General features: G+C 40.8%; 1 protein-coding gene across 2 annotated transcripts in view; it reads left to right on the forward strand.

The window, feature by feature from the left end:
* The first annotated feature begins 1,099 nt into the window (after positions 1-1,099).
* The window catches only part of CDYL (chromodomain Y like), a 130,363-nt gene continuing 113,752 nt past the window's right edge, over positions 1,100-17,710 (forward strand). The window contains exon 1 of one of the 2 annotated variants that reach the window (XM_037045353.1): positions 1,100-1,579. In XM_037045353.1, the coding sequence (XP_036901248.1) occupies positions 1,556-1,579 (24 nt within the window). In that variant the 5' untranslated portion in view covers positions 1,100-1,555. The remainder of the gene's footprint in view (positions 1,580-17,710) is intronic. The other variant, XM_037045354.1, reaches the window with a different exon arrangement.

A 17,710-nucleotide genomic window follows, 5' to 3' on the forward strand; every position in this document is an offset into this window, starting at 1 on the left:
TCCGCTGAATTCAGCAGGAAGCTTTGGAGTTGCAGGCTGTTTGGGAGAGTCGGGCCAGGAACCTCTTTTCTCTTTCTGCACGGATGGGAAAACGTCCAGTCTCCAAGCAGGTGTGCTCTGGAAACTAGGCATGAGGGCCGTTCCTACTTTGCCTATTTCCCCTATGAAGTGGAGTAAGGGCAGGCTCATCGCTGTTCTGATCAAGACTAACTGTCGGGTAGTTGTCCGCACCGTTCCCCTCAAAGAGAACCACCATTGACAGTTTCCTTCCTTTGGAACCCAGACCTCCCTGGGGTCCAGAATCCGACTCCTCCCCCCATCTCCCCTTTGGAGTAGGTGGAAGCTCCTTGAGGAACTGGGAGGCCAAGAGTGGGGGAAGCTGCGGGCTGAGTGGGGCAGCCGCGCCCTCGCGCCACCCTCGCCGGTCCCGACTCCCTCCTCTGGCTCCCACCTCCGGCTTGCAGCCGAGAGAGCGTGCCCGGAGCGCGCCGGGCCACACCGCGGGGCGCCTGATCCAGGCTCCGGGTCTTGGCGGCAGCCGTGGGGGAGGCGGGCACGTGCTAGGGCGGGAGGGTGGGTTCCACCTGGCCACGCTGCCAAACCTTTGCAGGCTGGAATGGCCCGGGACGGGTGACCACGGAGGGCGCAAGGAGGCAGGAGTTCTGTGCTCTCTAGGAGGGAAGCCTAGCCGTTGTCGGTTTGGCCGCTGCCGTCGGGGCAGTGGGCTCCAGACACGGGCCAACCAGACCCCATGGTCCCCTGCTCAATTGCGGGCCTGCAGATGCCTGCCCCAGTGGGCACCGGGCCCTGGCACCCGGCACCCACGTCGAGGCGAGGTGGTGGGCGGCACCCCTGCCAGCTCCGACCTCTAGGAGGGTACTTGGGGATGTCACAGCCCCGCCCATCGCCCTTGTGGCCCCGCCCATGCCTCGCTACGACTCCGCCCACCGCCCCCTGGCCACACCCCTTCCTGCCGGTTTGCTCCCTGCGGCCACCCTCCCACCTCAGCCGAGAGCTGAGCCCACTGCTCCTCTCAGGCGCCCCGCCCAGCCGCTCTCACCGCCTATCCTGCGTGGGCAGTCCGAAAACCCGGAGCGCAGGAGTGCGGCTCCGCCGCCGGACCGCACTGAGCATGCTCAGTAGCCAGGGCAGGTTTTTTTGGTCGCAAGTAGGAAGATTTTTGCACTACACCGGAGAGGGGGAGCCACGGAGTCAACCGCGCCACCGTGCACAGCCGCCAAACCCGCCCCAGCCCGGTCCGGCCCCGCGGCGGGGCGCGATGAGCCCGAGCCGGAGCCGGCCCGCCGGGGAGTGAGCGCGGGGCGCGGAGGGCGCGTTGCGCAGCTGCTCCTGCGCACAACCCCGCCGCGGCCGCCGGCCGCACTGGCAGTGAGTGTGAAAGGCTCCTTGGTGCTGAGCTCCCGGGGCCGGGAGTAGGAGCAGGAAGCGCAGGCCACGCAGGGACCCAACTGAAACAAAGTGTTGGCCGCCCAGCGGCGGCGGCGCCTCGCCCCAACCCTGCCCCTCCCGCCTGCCCGCAACTCCACTGCCCACCATGGCTTCCGAGGAGCTGTACGAGGTACCTCCCCTCCCCCTCCCGGACCCTCGGTCAGCCCTCGCCTCGGCCGCCCCTGCCCAGTCCGGACCCTGTCCAGTCCGACGGCCCGGCTTTGCCGCCGGCGTCCGCCTCGCCCCCTCCCCCTCCGCGGCCGCAGTTTGCTGGACGGGAAATGTGTCTGAGGGGAGCCCGAGCCACGCTGCCTTCGGGGCCCGTCGGGCGGGGGGCCTTCCCGGAGTTGTCGGGCTCCTGGGAGTGGTGTGAGGGGGGGGGGGGTCCCGGCTGTGGGGAAGTAGCGCTCGCACGAGTGACTCGCTCAGACTGAGCCCAAAGTGTTCTTGGTGAGGTTGATGATTGTGAAGCCCCCGTTACCGCTCGGGGTCTGTGGGTGGTGCGGGGGTGTTTTTCCTGTCCATTCAATAAAGCATTTTGGAGAGGGTTTTGCCTCTGGCTTCTGGGGGGAGGGAAGAGCAAGAGGAAGAGTGCAACTGTCTCGACTCTGCTGCTAGCCAAAGCGATGCAAAATATCGCACCGAAAATGCTAAACATTGACCACATGCTTTAATTAGGTTAGCATTGTGGCCAGAGTCAGGAAATTTAAATTTAACGCTGATACACTATCATTCATTTGCGCCACAGAGTAAGTAAGAAGGGGCACAATCAGAACTCTCTTAGTTATGGGCAGTGGTTTTGCCAGCTTCAACTTCAAGTTTTGGAGTTATCTGCGTGAATCTTTAAGACATATTTTGTATGCCTCAGTGTAACTTCTTGATGTATTTCAAAGTATACTCTCTGGCAGAAACTTGGAAGACTTTTTGTTCTTTTGGATAAATGATTCTTCTGCTTCATATATTTATAAATATATCTTCATAAGGGACTTAAAACTTCTGGAAACTCTTTAGATTCACCTTTATGATGTATTTAGGGACCTGAGTGTGTAGTGTGTAAGCATCTATAACAACTAGACCACCTTCGCCCTTGTGAATGAACCCTTAATAAGTGCCAGGTGAGCCCTTTGAGGTATCTTCTTTTTTTTTAAAATATTTTTAAAGATTTTATTTATTTATCTTTATGGGGGAACGGAAGGAGAGAGGGAGAGAAACATCAATGTATGGTTGCCTTTCGTGCGTCCCCTGCTGGGAGTTGGCCTGCAGGGAACTGGCCTGCAACCCAGGCATGTACCCTCCTTTGAGGTATCTTCTGTTGTGGGCATATTATTGCTGTTGGCACAGTGTGGAGCTTTATTGCCAACAAAGATAGCCTTCTGACAACTTTTTGTTGTTGTTGTTTAAATCAAGCTTTTGCAAAAGTTGTTAGGAGGAGGCTGCCTTCTGTAGAAGTAATGGTTAGGTTGTTGCCTCCCCTTAAATTGTATGTGGTCAATGTACCTTAGCTGGTGCTGAAAGTGTTCTTTTCTATTTAAACTATTTTATTCAGTAGCAGTGCCTTACTGCATTCAAGATACTACCTTGGATCATTTGAGTGGGTAAAGGTTAAAAAACACTCCTTGTTCCCTTCTAGGAAAGAAAGTGTTATGTACAGGGAAGGCCCAGAAGTAGACGCGAAGATGCAGAAGGTCTTCCAGGCTAAGACATACAACTGGGAAAGTACACAGTGTGAGAATGTGAGGGGTTTTGGTTTCTCCATTAGATTATTTTTTAATAGTTTTGGCTTGAGTATTCACTCTTTATTTCTGTGATTAAGAAATAATTCACTCTTTATTTCTGTGATTAATAATCAGTTAATTCATTCCACTAGTGTTTGGGTGAGGGTAGCACCTTATACGTAAGTTGTATCTTATGTGTATAAAAAAGACCCTGAAAACAATACATTTACTACTAGTGTATAAGGAAATACATTTAGTGTTTTCTTTGCTGCGTTTGTCTGATTGTCTTCTACTCACTGCTTTCCTGGCAGAATTCATGTATACGTCAAATTTTGTACAAAGTTTCTGTTCATTTAGCATGTTATGGAGGGGCGGGGAGAGGGAGTGATATGAGAATGGTTCCATACCCTCAAAAAGCATCTATTGGGGAAGAAATAAGTACATTGCAAAGGAATGACCCACCTGCACAATTGAACTTCTGATTGTGGGTTTTGTTTCCGTTTTGGAAAAAAGTTAAGGAGTATACCTGAGGTGATAGTAAATAATATATATGGTGGGCAGCATCAGGGTAATTTTTGTACGTTCTTTCCTTGCAGGTAACTGTATGACTAAATTATGATTGAAAGTCAGTATTTGAAAGTTCTGCATCGTGGTTGAGAGCCTAGATTTGGAGTTAGAGAACATAGTTATTGAATCCTGACTCTGTTACCTTGGGTAAATTACCCTTGAAGGCTTAGTTTACTCATCTGTATAATCAGAATCAATGCTTATCTTATAGAGCTGTGAAGTTTAGATGAAAAAATATGTAAAACGTGCCCCACAGTTCCCGTAGTGAACCCTCAGTAAGTGATGGTTATAGTGATGGTTATTATTTTAACTGATCTAACATGCATCCCTGAGGCCTGGTTTTGTTTTCTAAAAATACAGAGTTGTAGATTTTTTAATCAGGGCAGTATTATTTGTGAGGCAGAAGTGACACATATTTGTAAATGAACACTACTGGCTGACAAGGGTCATAAGGCATTAGTAGTAGTTTTGTCCAATTTTGCCTAAGTCAAAATAGAAGTTTCATGTTTAGCCTGAGACTCCGTAATTCTAGAGGGATATATTGACAAAAGAGGAAGTTCAAAGTTTTGCTTTTTGAAGCTATATGGTATGGAAAGAGCAGGAATCTGCAATAGCTATGTGAACTTGGGCAAGTTAGTTACCTGATTGCTAAGCCATTGTTTTCTCGCCTGTAAAGAAATGAGATCCCCAACACTTAGGATGTTGCCTGGTATGTGGTAATAGGTCCTTAATAAATGCTTAAATGGTTATTGTAATTATTCCTTGTGAATAAAAAAATAAGGGATCGGAGCCTAGACAGGATGGGGTAAAACATCAGCCTATCAGCCTTCAAAAATTGGACTAGCTACTGTTAGTTGATGGATACAGTAGATGTATTTTCTGCATCACCATCAACTATACCAGAGAAGACAGATTTTTGACTCACTCATGGTAAGAACCTAATAGCTTTCATAAAAAGACAAGCATCCTTTAGATTAGGTCAGGGCTCCACAAACGTTATGTAAAGGGCCAGATAGTTAATGTTTTAGACCTTGCCAGCCATGCACTTCTTGTAACTATTCATCTCTGCGGCCATAAACAATACCTAAATGAATAAGTCCTGTGTTTCAATATGCTGTTTATGGGCATTAAAACTCAAGTTTCATATAATTTTATATGTTATAAAATACTGCCTTTTAAAAATTGCTTAAAATTGTAAAAACCATTCTTAGTTTATGAATCCTACAAAAGTAGTCAGTGGGCTAGATTTGGTCTCCACATCTTCGTTTGCTGACTTCTGCTTTAGATGATCTGTTCTGGAGCTGAGGTTTACTTTGGAGTTAGAGCTTATGGAAGGTGAAATGTGGCATAATTAAACACCTTGTGCTCCAAGTCCAGCTCTAGATTTAAAGCCAGTAGTGCTGGGTTCCACTCTTCCCATCAGTATGTTGATTGAATAAGAAATTAACCCTGTAATAATATGGAAGAAGCATTCTCCTTACTTGTATATCCTAATTCCTTTTTTCTTAGTGGATATGGGGTTTTCCCTTGAGAACTACTATGATAGCTAATTTATATTTCAGCAAGATTTCAGTGATCTATTCTTGGCCTTTTGAGAAAATATCCAATACATGGAAATAAGCTTTTAAAAATGAAATTGTACCTGGTTTATAAAAATGTCTTAAAGTTGATAAATTTGGAAGAATAATCAGAATTTGGGGGAAAGGGAAGTCTTTTTGAATCTCCTTACCTTGGGATGAGATTACTCCTCTGTTCTGTGTACCACAAGGATTTTATGTACATTGGCCAAAAGCACAGTTATAACTAAAATCTGTACATGTAGTTTAAATGGAATTCACAAAATTGGGAGACCTGTGGATGTTGGTTAAGATAAACCAGTGTCTATTGTGTGTGGTGTAGCTGGCTCTTAAAAGATTGAGATAACCAAAATTAGAAAATGAAGAGAGTTATTTGACTTCTGAAGTTGATTGAGGGGCAATAGAGTCAAATGTGTGTATATTTTTTTAATTTTATTTTTTATTTTTGAAGTATATTTTATTGATTATGCTATTACAGTTGTCCCAATTTTTTCTCCCCTTTCTCCCCCTCCTTTCTGTACCTCCCCCCTCACCCTCCAGCACTACCCACCCCCACAGTTTGTGTCCATGGGTTGTACATACAAGTTTTCAACTCCCCCCTGACTATTTTGTGCCTGTTCTGCTTCTTATTCCCTGTACCTTCTTCCCCCATTGTCACCCCTCTCCCTCCTCACTGATAGCCCTGCATGTGATCTCCATTTCTGTGATTCTGTTCCTGTGCTAGTTGTTTGCTTAGTTTTTGTGTTTGTTTTTTTAGGTTCAGTTGTTGATAGCTGTGGGTTTGTTGTCATTTTACTGTTCATAGTTTTTGATCTTCTATTTCCTAGATAAGTCGTTTTAACATTTCACATAATAAGGGTTTGGTGGTGGTGAACTCCTTTAACTTGACCTTATCTGAGAAACACTTTATCTGCCCTTGCATTCTAAATGATAGCTTTGTTGGATAGAGTCATCTTGGATGTAAGTCCTTGCCTTTTATGACTGAATTCAAATACTTCTTTCCAGCCTCTTCTTGCCTGTAAGGTTTCTTTTGAGAAATCAGCTGATAGCCTTATGGGAACTCCTTTATAGGTAACTGTCTCCTTTCCTCTTGCTGCTTTTAAGATTCTCTCCTTATTTTTAATCTTTCATAACCTGATTATGATGCACCTTGGTGTGCTTCTCCTTGGGTCCAGTTTCTTTGGGACACTCTGGGCTTCCTGGACTTTCTGGAAGTCTATTTCCTTCGCCAGATTGGGGAAGTTTTTCTTCATTATTTGTTTAAATAGGTTTTCAATATCTGGCTTTTTTTATATTCCTTATGGCACTCCCGGGATTCGGATGTTGGAATGTTTCAAGTTGTCCCAGAGGCTCCTAAGCCTCTCCTCATTTTTAAAAAAAATTCTTGTTTCTTCATTCTGTTCCAGTTGGATGCTTATTTTTTCCTTTTGTTCCAAACAGTTGTTCTGAGTCCGGGTTCCCTGCATATTTTCCTTTATTTTGCTTTGCGTAGCCTTCATTTCTTTCTTCATTTTGCAACCAAGCTCAACCATTTGTGTGAGTATCCTGATTACCAGTGTTTTGAATTCTGCATCAAATAGGTTGGCTATCTCCTTGTCACTTAGTTCTTTTTCTGGAGCTTTGATCTGTTCTTTCATTTGTGCCATATTTCTTTGTCTTGGCACACCTCTGGTTGAATGTTTCTTCAATTCCTTGGTTGTTGGACTTCTGTGCAAATGTTTTTCCAGCAATTCTGGTTGTTCTTTGTATTTAAATTGGTTATTTTCCTCCTTTTGGTTGTGTGAAGAAGCAAAGCATTTCTGCTTACGCCTCCATCTTGGGCCCTCCCTTATTTATTTCAAATGTGTGTATATTTTGAAAATTAACACACTATCTTAAATGTGAACTGTTGAGAATATTATTCATTTGCCTAAACAATAGTATAGAGACATCTCCTGTGTTTTTCCTTTGAATTGCTTTCAATTCTTGGGTACTAGAATAAGTCTTTCCGTTCTTGTGCTAATACTCATTGAGTTTTTCCTTTTGCTCTTTAATGATTTTAACCATTGAATATATTCATGGTATATAGGAAATACTTTATTGGCAGTGTTCTGATTCACATTTTGATTATCTGTGGTATACAAAGCCAGTATCAGTCAAATTTTTGTGAATAAGGAGTAATAGTTGTATACTGTGTGTTTTTGCAGGTGCAATAGTATTTATTGTCTAGGATACTTTTAAAATACAGATTCTTTGGGTCAGACCATGAAATTGTGTTTCTAGTGTTTGAATGGAGACAGGAATCTATGTTCCAATAAGCTTCTTTTTGGAATGCAGGTAGAGTTAGGAGTCTTTGGATTGTAGTGGTCTGTATTTCTGACACTGAGGCTACAAGTTGAGGTCTGGAGTGATTGGGATCTACTTTTGCAGAAGAGGTGCTTTAGGTGCACCAGACTAGGCCTTTTTGTAGCCCCTTTGACCATTGCTGGTTAGTAATTGAGTCATTGCAGGAAGGGAGTATTAAAAACACTAGGTATGGCCCTAGCTGGACAGTTCAGTTGGTTAGACCATCATCCTGATACACCAAGGTTGCATGGTTGGATTCCCTAGTCAGGGCACATATGAGAATCAGCCAGTGAGTGCATAAGTAAGTGGAACAACAAATCCATGTTTCTCTCTTTCTCTCCCCAACCCCATCTTCCTCCTCTCCCCCTTCCTCTTTCTCAAATCAATCAATAAAAATAAAAACACAGGGTAGTTAACTGTTGTAATTTCTGTTTTCTATCTTCTTTATATGGCATACTTGTCCACCAGGTTACAAGATTGCTGCTTACAATCTTGAAAACTAGGACTTTTTTCTGGTGATTATTTTCCACAGTTCAGATATTGTAATAGTTATATAATTGTTGGAGTCCATTTTAATGAAAGTAAATTACAGAAATGACTCCATTCTTGACTCCTTACTTCCAGGTTCCTCTTTCCTGAAACATTATGCCCTGTGGTATTTCTCTTACATTTCATATAAGGTTTTAACACTAGGATGGGCAGAACTTCTAAAACTGTTTCCCACACAAACTTAACTATCTTCACCTTATGCCTTGGGAATTCTTTATTTCTGGGGAGTTGCAGGGATATAGGTCTCTTAGAGTTTTTGTACGAAAACTTGTACAAGTGCATATGAGCATTTTTCTGAGGGAGAGGACCAACAGCTTTTACCTGTTTCTCAAAGGGATCTGTGACCCCAACAAGTTATTAGAATTGTTCTTGACACCTTTGAGCTAGACTTAAACAACTTAGACCTTTTTTTTTTTTTTTTTTTTTGCTAAACTCAGCTCTGCTTCAGCCAAAACCTAAAGTAAAACCATATTAAAACTTTGCTGTCTAGGATTGGAAGTTATATGCTATTTCCAGTCTTTAAGTGGCTATTCTTCAAATTATATATGTGTGTGTATGTATATATATATATACATACACACACATATATATACACACACACACATACACACATACACATACATAAAGTCTAAAGCTGATCATTGTGTGAGCTACACCTGTCACAATGCAAGGACCTTAAAATCCTTTAACTCTGATCCACCCATAAACTTACATGCTGTAATCTTCCAATATTTATTATTGTCCATGAAAAAACTCACAAAATAAAAACATTAGTATTCCATGCAGACAATATTTGTTTAGATTCGCGTATATCTTTACAACTTTCTTCAATCTTCAGTCATGTTACAGAACTTTCTTGTGGGGTGATTTCTTTTTTTCTTTCTTGAGTACTTTCTTTAGTGAAGGTTATGGATGGAAAAGTCTCTAGGTTTTTGATTATCTAGAAATATATTTTGCCCTTATTTTTGAAAAATAGAATTGATTCCAAATAAAACCAGTGAATTGGTTCTTTCTTTAAAAAATTTTTTTAACGATTGTATGTTATTTAATTATTTTAGAGGGGAAGAGAGGGAGAAACATGCTCCCCCCTACTGAGGACCTGGCCTGCAGGTCTGCAACCCAGACGTGTGCCCTGACTGGGAATTGAACAGGAGACCCTTTGGTTTTCAGTCTAGCACTCTATCCAGTGAGCCACATCAGCCTGGGCTAAATTGGTTATTTCTTTCAACATTTTGAAGATATTATTCCATTGTCTTGTGGCTTCCTCATTAATTCTTGAGGAGGTTGTTGTCAGTCTAGGTTAGTTACTTGTATGAGGTCTGTCCTCTCTCTCTAGTTGCTCTTGAGATTTTCACTTTGACTTTGGTGTTCTCTAATTTTACATTTGTAGACATTGTTAGTTTATTAATAAGCTTGGTATATGTTATGCTTCTTTTGTGCATTTGTGCTTCATTAGTTCTAAAAAATTACAGGCCATTTTATCAAGTACCTTCTGTAGTCCTATGGAATTCCAAGTCACGATTTATTGGGTTGGCCAAAAATCCATTACATTTTTTCTGAATGATGGCTGTAGTAGTGCCTAGTTGTCTTTAACTTCACTTGAAACAGTTCTGTTAGATTGTATTGTGACAGCTGTCATATCATTGTGCACTTAATAAAAAACCCAGAAATTGGTGAATTTTTGTGCAGGCATTTTAACATTGAAGATGGAGGAAGATAATGCAACATATTTGGAGTATTATGCTTTATTATTTCAAGAAAGGTAAAAATGCAACTGAAACGCAAAAATAAAGATTTGTGCAGCGTATGGAGAAAGTGCTGTGGCTGATGGAACATGTCAAAAGTGGTTTGTGAAGTTTCTTGGTACTAATTGACATTTTGGTCAAATAATTATTTGCTGTTGGGCTGCCTTATGCATTGGAAGATGTTCAGCAGCGCCCCTGGATTCTACCCACTAGAAGCCAATAGTGAGAGCTAGCATACTCAAAATATCCAAATCAATAAAGTTATTGGCAAAAATGAGAAATGTATGTTTTACTTTATGAAAATAACACAACAGACTTTCCAGCCAACCCAGTATTAATTAGATCTTCTTATTCTGTCCTCTATCTCTTACCCTCTTTTTCATCTCCTTGTTGTTGCTTTGTTTAAATTTTGGTTATTCATTGACTTAACTTCTGGTTTATTAATGACCTGCGGCTAATGCTGTTTAGCTCATCCATTGATTTTTTTTTATTTCAGTAACTATATTTTTACTTCTAAATATTCTGCCCCCATCATCCATCCCAATCGGTTGATTGCTTTCTATGTCTTTGGTGTTCATCTGCTTTTATGATTGAATCATTCTTTATGGTTGGGTTGGGGGAGTCAGTGGGGCACTTGGATATTTTCCTTGCTTTACTGCAAGCCAACTAAAGTATTAAGAATTATATTCTGTTGAAGACCTGGTTGTTTTGTAGTGAGAGTGCCCTTTGAGACTGTTTTTTGTTTGTTTTGTTTGTTTGTTTGTTTGTTTTGCTTGCCAGAATCCAAAGAAATTTTACTGATTCAGAATTTGTGGGATCATGAATAGGGAGCAAGGGCTTGAGCCAACACTTGAGATTTACCTGAAGATGTTGAAAATACAAATAAAGTATAACTAGATTCAAGGGAACTGTTACAGAAACAGATATAATAGTTATAGAATTAATGCTTCGGAAGCAAAATGTTCCACCATCTTTGTTCTGCCTATTTTGCTATACAGGGAAGGGCAAGGCTGTGAGTATGCAAACGGTTTATTCTTGCATTACTATTTCTTAACTGTTGTATTTTTTCCCATATGACATCTGTAGACCTACTTTTGCCACACCCTGTGTAAACATATCTTCTCTAACTTTGTTGGCTTTTTCAGTTGGTCTGAGCTAGTGAAGTTACAGTCATTGGCTTACTTTTATCCACACCTATACAACCCATGTCTTCCCCCTCTCATACCATTGCATTGCTACCTTTCCAATAAGTGATGGTCTTTCAACTACTTGCCAGCCTCATTGTCAATTCTCATTCAGGACCTTATCACAATTACTAGCAGAAATCCTCCCTTTCAGATTCTGTGTGACTGATTTATTTTTTGTTTTGTACTATTAATTATTAATCTGTACTGCTTATGCATTATTTTCTATAGGCATTAAATAATTTCATGTATATTTTCTTCTGGAATGTTTGGCAGAATGTTTATGTTTGGTTTATTTCAGTGCCTTATTGAGGACCCTGAATGGGGTGAGCCATCAATAATGCTGGCGTTTAGCTAAAATACAAATATTATAGTGACTGCAATTCTATTGCTTGAAATTATACCATATATATATATGAGAACTGTGCATCAGTTCATCTGTGCATCTATCTTATTTGGAAAACCCTACTTGGTGTTTTGGAGGAAATTATTTCTGAATTTGATACAAATAATTCGGAGGGAGAATGTGTTGCGAGAAAGAGTATTTCAAGTGTTAGGCACAGTATTTATGTTTAGCTATTGGTGAAACATGTGAGGGGATGTCTAACAATAATATTTTCTAGTTGGAGAAGTTAGCGACAATATATTTAGGAACTATTTTTACTTTTTGCCTTACTTCCATTTATAATGGGTCTTGCCATGTGAGGTGTTCAAGAGGTTGGTAGTTCCCTAGTGTTTTTTTGATGGAGCCCAACAATGTGATTGTACATCATGAATATCTTTGGTTAAAATGTACCCTTCATCAGTAGTTTACTGTTTAGTATTTCAGGGCATGACAGAGTTGAATACATAAGCATTTCTTATTTTAGCATATAATGGATTTGGAAGTATTTGGAATATGTGAAAACAGGCAAAAAGTCTTCTTGGCTTGTATACTTTGAACTGTTCTGGTCTCTCTTAGAAATTGTTTATTATATAGGCATAATATGCTTGGATTTAAGTGGCTTTCTTAGCATGTTAGAAAAAGGCATTTGGTAAGGGAAAGGAGGCTGCCAAAGGTAAGTGAGCTGACATTAATAAGTTTACTTCTGAGATAAGTTGTAGAGGGTAGCTGGTGATTTGTACGTCTGGGTCGTGGATTACAGGGGCTCCTGAGCCTCATAGAGCATCGAAGAGCATGTTTATGAAAAGAAAAGGTGCAAGTTGAAAATAGTTGTCAAAAATAGTTTTTAAAAAGTTTTGGCATGCAACAAAATTTGTTTTTATGGTATGCTTTCCAAAATTCCCTCCCAACTATATCTACATCAAAAGAAAGAGAGCAAGTATTCTTATAAGGAAAAAGAGGTGGAAGGGGCAGGCGAACTGCAAGCCTGGCCTGTTTGTGAATTCTTCTATTATCTTACAGCTTTTGTGAAGTTAACAAAGTGTTCTATAGAATTTTTTATTTGATATTAAATGTTTTAAAAGTACTTTACAGTTAACTCTTTAACATAAATCTTTGTGGGCGTTGGGGGGCAGTCAGGTTAACATGTCAGGAAGGTGAGCTATGAGTAGTGTCTTCATACAGTCCTTCACCTCCTGCTCTATATTTGTACCCTAGTTTAAGAACAGGGACTTAACTGTGATCTTCTATGGTGACACTAGATAAAGGAAATACTGATTTGGTGACGTGTAAATGAAAATGTTTGGATTTAGTAATCAAAAAATTTAAAAAATATCTTGTTTCAGTAATTGTTTTTAACTATTGAAGTTTAAGATACTTATATTCTATCTAAAGTCATCTTTCTTGTGGGTGTTCCAAGAGAAAATATCCTAGATGTTTTTATTTCAAGTCTGATTCTCTATTTGAAAGAGCAATTGTGCTTTTCCTTGGAGTCGGTCATTGGAGCATTTGGTAGGTCCCCTGTTGGAATGGGGGCCTGCCTGCTTCGTAGTTGCTGCAACCCCCACAGATTTTTACACCCAGAGGTCTAAAGCTTTCTTCTCCTGTGCCTAAGCCCTGGGTTGCGTGGTCTGTCTCCTTCCCTAGTTATTCCTCCTGGTTTATTTGTACAAGAATGTTGGGCTACCGGGTCCATCAGCCCTTCCTTGCCCGTCTCAGTCCCCCAGCTGCTGCCTAGCCATGAATATTCTCCACCTTGGCTGCGTGTCTTCATCCCTCCTACCAGTCTGGATGAATGTTTCTTCTCTAACTCCTTGGTTGTTGGACTTCCATACAGTTTTATTTTCTGGCAGTTATGGTTGTTTTTAGTTTTTAAATTGGTTGTTAATCCTTCTTTTTTTGGTTGTGTGAGGAGGTTAAGCATATCTACCTACACCTTCCTCCATCTTGGCCAGAGGCTAAAAAAGAAAAAGTCATTTTGTTATTTTTAAGGATAGAGAGGTAAAGGTGTGTGTGGTGGGTGAGGGTGCTATCCAGAATATAATTTGTAGCCTTCTGCCTTTAGAGCATATATATGAGTACATTTCCTCCAGAATTATTTGATACACCATCATCATTTAACACCACTAGCTTCAGTTCATAAATAAAGTTTTTGAGAATGTCTTTATTAAATTGATGGATGCCTATCTGAAAGTGTATTTCTAGGGGAAACAGTCCTTTCTCAGTACCTTGTGTTTGGTGCTGCTTAAAAATGATGAGTTTGCAGTGATTATTTAAAATTAATTTAAAAGACTGTGGAGATGAGATATGTGTGCACCTTGGCAGGAGGAAGTTAAGTGTTAAGACCAGACACATTCAGCTTACCCAGGAACCTGAGCAAAATCAACAGAAAAGAGATTGTGGTCATGAGTGGGCAGCTTTACAGCAATGCCACACATCTCACATTTGTCAAGAGGCCTGGGAGAGAAAAAGACCAAAACCATGTGCTGGGGAGTGGGGGTAAGGGAAGGATTGTTCTAAATTCAGGTTCACTAAAAGGAAAGTGATCATCAGAGTAACCTACCTTGGAGTTTGGGGAACTGTTTAAAAAGCTTTTTCTGTAGTGGAACAGGTCTTACAGTTTGAGAAGGAAAAATTGGAGCAAATAAGGACATCAGTGTGCCCTACTCTCTGCAGGTAGGTCAGAGTTCTAGTTTCTCCTCTGTGTAAGCAACATTGGTGTACCCTGCTATATTCCTGATTCTTGGACTTTGCCATTAGTTTGGGTGGGAACTAAAAGTAAGATGGAATTTCCCATCTTTTCTGTGTTTTACTAGCACCTTCCACCACTCAAAAGTGTAACCTGAGTTTCTTCAGAATCCATCTGCTGACCTAACAGGGAGCACCGGCCTGTTAGGACCACTGACCACCAACGCTGGTTTTATTAGACCTTCATGTTTTCTGAAGCCCCATGGGGGCTGTGCAGAAGTGAAGGCCTTCTCACTTTTGTTACTGGAATGGCAAAGCAGTTGGTACTGCTTCTTCAAAAGCTCTGTTGGTTTTCATTTGTGCTTATTTCCCTGGTAGAATCCCAGGAAGGGGAAAGATCCGGGAGACTGGGCTGTGCTCACAGTCACCCCGCCCACCAGTCTTTTATTGCTCGACCAACTATAATTTTGGTTCCCCAGTTCTGGCAAACCTCCCTGCTCCAGGCATTTCTCTCAATCCCAGTGGACAGGAACTGTAATGATTCAAATGGATGCAGTTACTGAGTAGAAAGAGTGACTAAATAGCCATGTGCAGTGGTTTATTAGTCTTTGAGGGAAGGTGTTTATCAGACATTCCTGTCACTGAGAATTTTGTAGGATACGTTATTGAGCAAAAATTTGTTCAATAATTGTACAACAAATTCCTTTTGTTTTCTTAGCGTCTTCATTTTTGGCCTCTTCTAACTCTGGGTTAAAGGAAATGACATTGAGTGGGTTGCTGTCTTTTCCACCCCTGTGATTTATCTGTCACTCTCCTCACCCCACCCTGTTTTAGAGCCCTACTACCCACCACACTTCATCACAGGATATGGGATTGAACTATTCAGAAAGTTTAGTTTCCTATTTATGAGAAAAAAAACAGGTGAACAATGATCTTTCTAAAACCTACCTTTGTCTTCGTCTTTCTAAAAATCAACCTTCAAACTAAACTATGCTAGTCTTATATTTGCCCTTCCCCTTTTCCTTTTGTTTGTCGTTAGTAGAAAATGAATTTCTCCCTTCTGCTGTACATCATTATCAATTTAGGACATGTCGCTCAGTCAGGTTTTTGTTTGTCCAATAATGTGTAAGACATCAATAATGATACAAAGGAGTAACAAACATAGGAAGATTTACTTTTGTCCCTCATCTATTTTGGATGTATGTTAGCAAGAAGCTATTTAGGAAACATCCTTATAAATAATATTGATGAAACCTTTAAGTGAAGAATTGCTTAAATTAAAATCTCATAAGTAAATTTTAACAAGCAATTAATAATGTTAATTCTTTATTTAAGTATATGTAAGTGACCTTTTGCATGCTATATAAAAACTCTTCAGAGTTCAGGGTTTAGGGTTTACTTTGTCATTTAGGATTTACTTTAAGGTGTTGGAGATGTTATTTATTATTCTGTAAGATACATGCAGTCATCCCTGGGTATTCGTGGAGGGATGGTTCCAGGGCCCCCTACATATAGCAAAATTTGGGGATGCTCGAGTCCCATATATAAAATGGCATAGTATTTGCATGCAACCTGTGCATGTTCTGTGGTTTACTATAAAGATAGTGCTATGTAAATAATTGTTGTGCTGTATTATTTAGGGAATGACGAGGGGAAAAATCTACATATTTTGTACACATGCAACCAGCAACCACTGTAGGCACCTAACTACATAGTACTGATCAGCAACAATGCCACTTTTATAAAAGGTTTATTTTATTCTGGGTTGCAGGGGTGGGGGAGGGAGAGAAAGCATCCATGTGAGAGAAAAACATTGATTGGTTTACTCCTGCTCATTCCCCAGCTGGGGATGGAACCTTCAACTCAGGCATGTGCCCTGACTGGGAATAGAACTGGAGACCTTGGCATTGTGGGATGATGCCCAACTCACTAAGCCACACCAGACAGAGCCCCGCTCATTTTTCTTTCTATGAGGACTGGTGTTAGAGTTTTTTAAGCTTAATCTCCTTGTAGCATAAATTAACAGATGATAGTAGTGACATTATAAAAGACACACAGGATCCTAACAGAATTATAATCTGCCTTGCCTTTCATGCTCCCTACATTTGACTAAAGAAATAGATCACATTTTCAAATGGAAAGCTGAACTACAATTTCAAAGATAGCCAGTAGGTTTCCATTGCATGGTAGTAGGGAAATCTTTTGTGTGGATCTAAAAATGAGTAGCTGATTAAATTATAAGCGTTGAAAACGAGTAAGATTTATACAAGATATGAAGCACAGTTGCAAGGAGAATTAGCTTAGTGCATCATCATGGGTAGCAATTTTTTTTACTATCTTCAAAGATTCTAAGTTAAGCAGGTTTCTGTAATGAAGCAGAAAACATTTATGAAAACAGAAAAGATCAGAGATTACATTTATCCAAAATTTTGTCCAAAGAAAGTAAGTGCTCACTTGAAAGAGAATGAAAGTTTCTAGAGATAATGAATATGAACAATGATGGTTTGACATTTTTTATGAATTTTAAAAAGTAAAAAAACATGTTTGGAGCATACACTAAAGGAAAAGGCATGTGCTGTATAAACAACAGAAGACTCACATACAGAGGCAAGCATTAACAGTCCCAAGAACCAAGGAAATACCATGAAATATATTACTATGTGATTTTTCATTACTAGTAGCATTGTTCGTTGTATAAGTGATTTCATGAATTCAAATAGATTATTTGTGAAAGTGAGGAATTATCCAATCCCTACAATCCAAAATTAACTACCACAGACCATAGGTTATTCCAGAAATGTCTATACAATGTAAGTACAGATAGAAGAATGGGTGTACTATAGATAATATTTCATAAAAATAGAAGTTAACAGGAATTGTAAAATTTTATATAAAAACATTTTTATTTCAATATTTCTTTTGCCTTTTTCTTTTCAGTTTGGGTCTTTGTAATGGACACTAACTTTTGTTTTATGCTTGCAAATATTTTCTCATGTGTGATGTGAGGTGTTTTGTTTTGTTTTGGGGTTTTTTTTTTCGGTTTCCTTTTTTGAATAAGCCCCATCGTTGGGCTGAGGCCGCGGCCATCATTCCTAGCTATACTAGCCGGCAACCACACAGATCACGCAAGTCACGTAGGTCTCATTCTCAGTCTAGCCACCCTGTTTCCGCCTTCGTGGCAGTTCTGTTTCCGCCTTCTTGGTGATCCGGTTTCCGCTCTCGTGGCAGTTGTGTTTCTGCCTTCCAGGTGAGCCTGTTTACGCCTTTGGGGCAATCCCAGCCTGCGCCAGTCTCGCGACAAGTTACCGCCTTCCTAGTGATCCTGGCCTGCGACTTCCAGTCTCGCGAGCCTCTTACCTTCTTCGTAGCGATCCCAGCCTGCACCTCGGCGCCAGGTGCTTTCGTAGTGAGGATGCTGTGTCACTGTGTGCTTTCTGCGACTCCATTTTGGGTTCTCAACAAAGGATCAGGTACTGGTGATTTGTTTCTTCCTTCTTCACTAAAAAATTTAAAATCTATAATATACTGT

This window comes from Sturnira hondurensis, unplaced genomic scaffold (genome assembly GCF_014824575.4).
Source record: "Sturnira hondurensis isolate 20B ecotype Veracruz unplaced genomic scaffold, ASM1482457v3 Scaffold0004271, whole genome shotgun sequence".
Lineage (NCBI taxonomy): Eukaryota > Metazoa > Chordata > Mammalia > Chiroptera > Phyllostomidae > Sturnira > Sturnira hondurensis.